Genomic DNA, 1,337 nt, shown 5'->3' on the forward strand with positions numbered 1-1,337 from the left:
CATATCACAAGACCGTTGCTTATACTACTATACATAATACATCCTCAGAGGATTCCTTAATATTGTGAAATTTTATTCATTTCACCCATTCAGACTTCTAACCAAGAATAGTTCTGGAAATGCTAAGTGGTAAAGTGTTATTGAAGGAGAGAGGTCATTAGGTCATTAAGTCAGGAAGGCATTGTTTTCTGTTAGCATCTGATAAAGCCCAATGATGTGTTTGCCCATATTTCACTAGAACTTGCAGATTCTATTAGATCCATTCCCTATAACTACAGTGTTGGCATGTTATGAGTAATGTATTCGTAATAATCTTGTCCAGAGAAATAACTGAGCACCCACTGAGAAAATAAAAAAAATAAAAAAATAAGGTGTAAGAAGAAAGAATTTATTCCCAAACTGTCAAACTTGAAGAATAATCACAATTTTTATGACTATTACTACACCGAGGTTCCAGTCTCAAATTGATTAATTATTCAGAACAAAGCCAGATGGTTATTGTAAAGACATAGCAAAACATTAGTTTTTATATTTCAGAATTACAAACTTAATCAACTAATAACATTTGAATAGTGTTGATAGAAACGGATATTTTTGCACATTTTTTTTCCCTGAAACTGGTGCAAAGAACATTTTTTGCACTACAAATTCTGAATTATAATTATGGTCCTGGAATAAAACATGCAAGCACACTATCAAGTATGCCAAAAAACAATATAAGGTATACCTGGATAAATGGAGCGGGCATATGACGGTAATCATAACTCCTAGGCAGTCTGCGCTCAGCTACTTGCTTAAGAATGTTTACAAAGCTGATCACCAGATCCTTGTAAGAATTAACATCGATTGTGATAAGATCAAATAATGGGCAAAGTGTTGCACCCATAACACCAGGATCATTATCACAAAGCCTCTGCATAACATTATTCATTATAAACAAGATAAAATTGCATATGCAACTAAAACTTTTTCTTTCATGATAGACATGAAATCAATGTACATAAAAATGAAGAAATTGAACCATATTCTACTCAAGAAATAACTGAAATCATTTTTTTGTTCAATTGGAAACATCTAAACATCCCTCATAAAATGGCATAAGAGGCGCAATGAGCAGAGCACTACCTTCGGTTCACAAAATTTCATTATTCCATTATGTTCTTAAGTTTAAATCAATATATCACTCCCATGTCTCTAAGCCATATATGTGTGTGTGTGTGTGTGTGTGTGTATACATATACACACACATACATATATGTATGTATATATATATATGTATATATGTGTGTGTGTACATACATACATACATATATATATATATATATATATATATATGT

General features: G+C 31.7%; 1 protein-coding gene across 1 annotated transcript in view; it reads right to left on the bottom strand.

The window, feature by feature from the left end:
• The window catches only part of LOC111379696 (AP-4 complex subunit epsilon-like), a 27,823-nt gene that overhangs the window by 18,153 nt on the left and 8,333 nt on the right, over positions 1–1,337 (bottom strand). The window contains exon 2 of the mRNA XM_023003123.1: positions 728–913. Coding sequence (XP_022858891.1) covers positions 728–913 — 186 coding nt within the window. The remainder of the gene's footprint in view (positions 1–727; positions 914–1,337) is intronic.

Source organism: Olea europaea, unplaced genomic scaffold (assembly GCF_002742605.1).
Source record: "Olea europaea var. sylvestris unplaced genomic scaffold, O_europaea_v1 scaffold2023, whole genome shotgun sequence".
NCBI lineage: Eukaryota > Viridiplantae > Streptophyta > Magnoliopsida > Lamiales > Oleaceae > Olea > Olea europaea.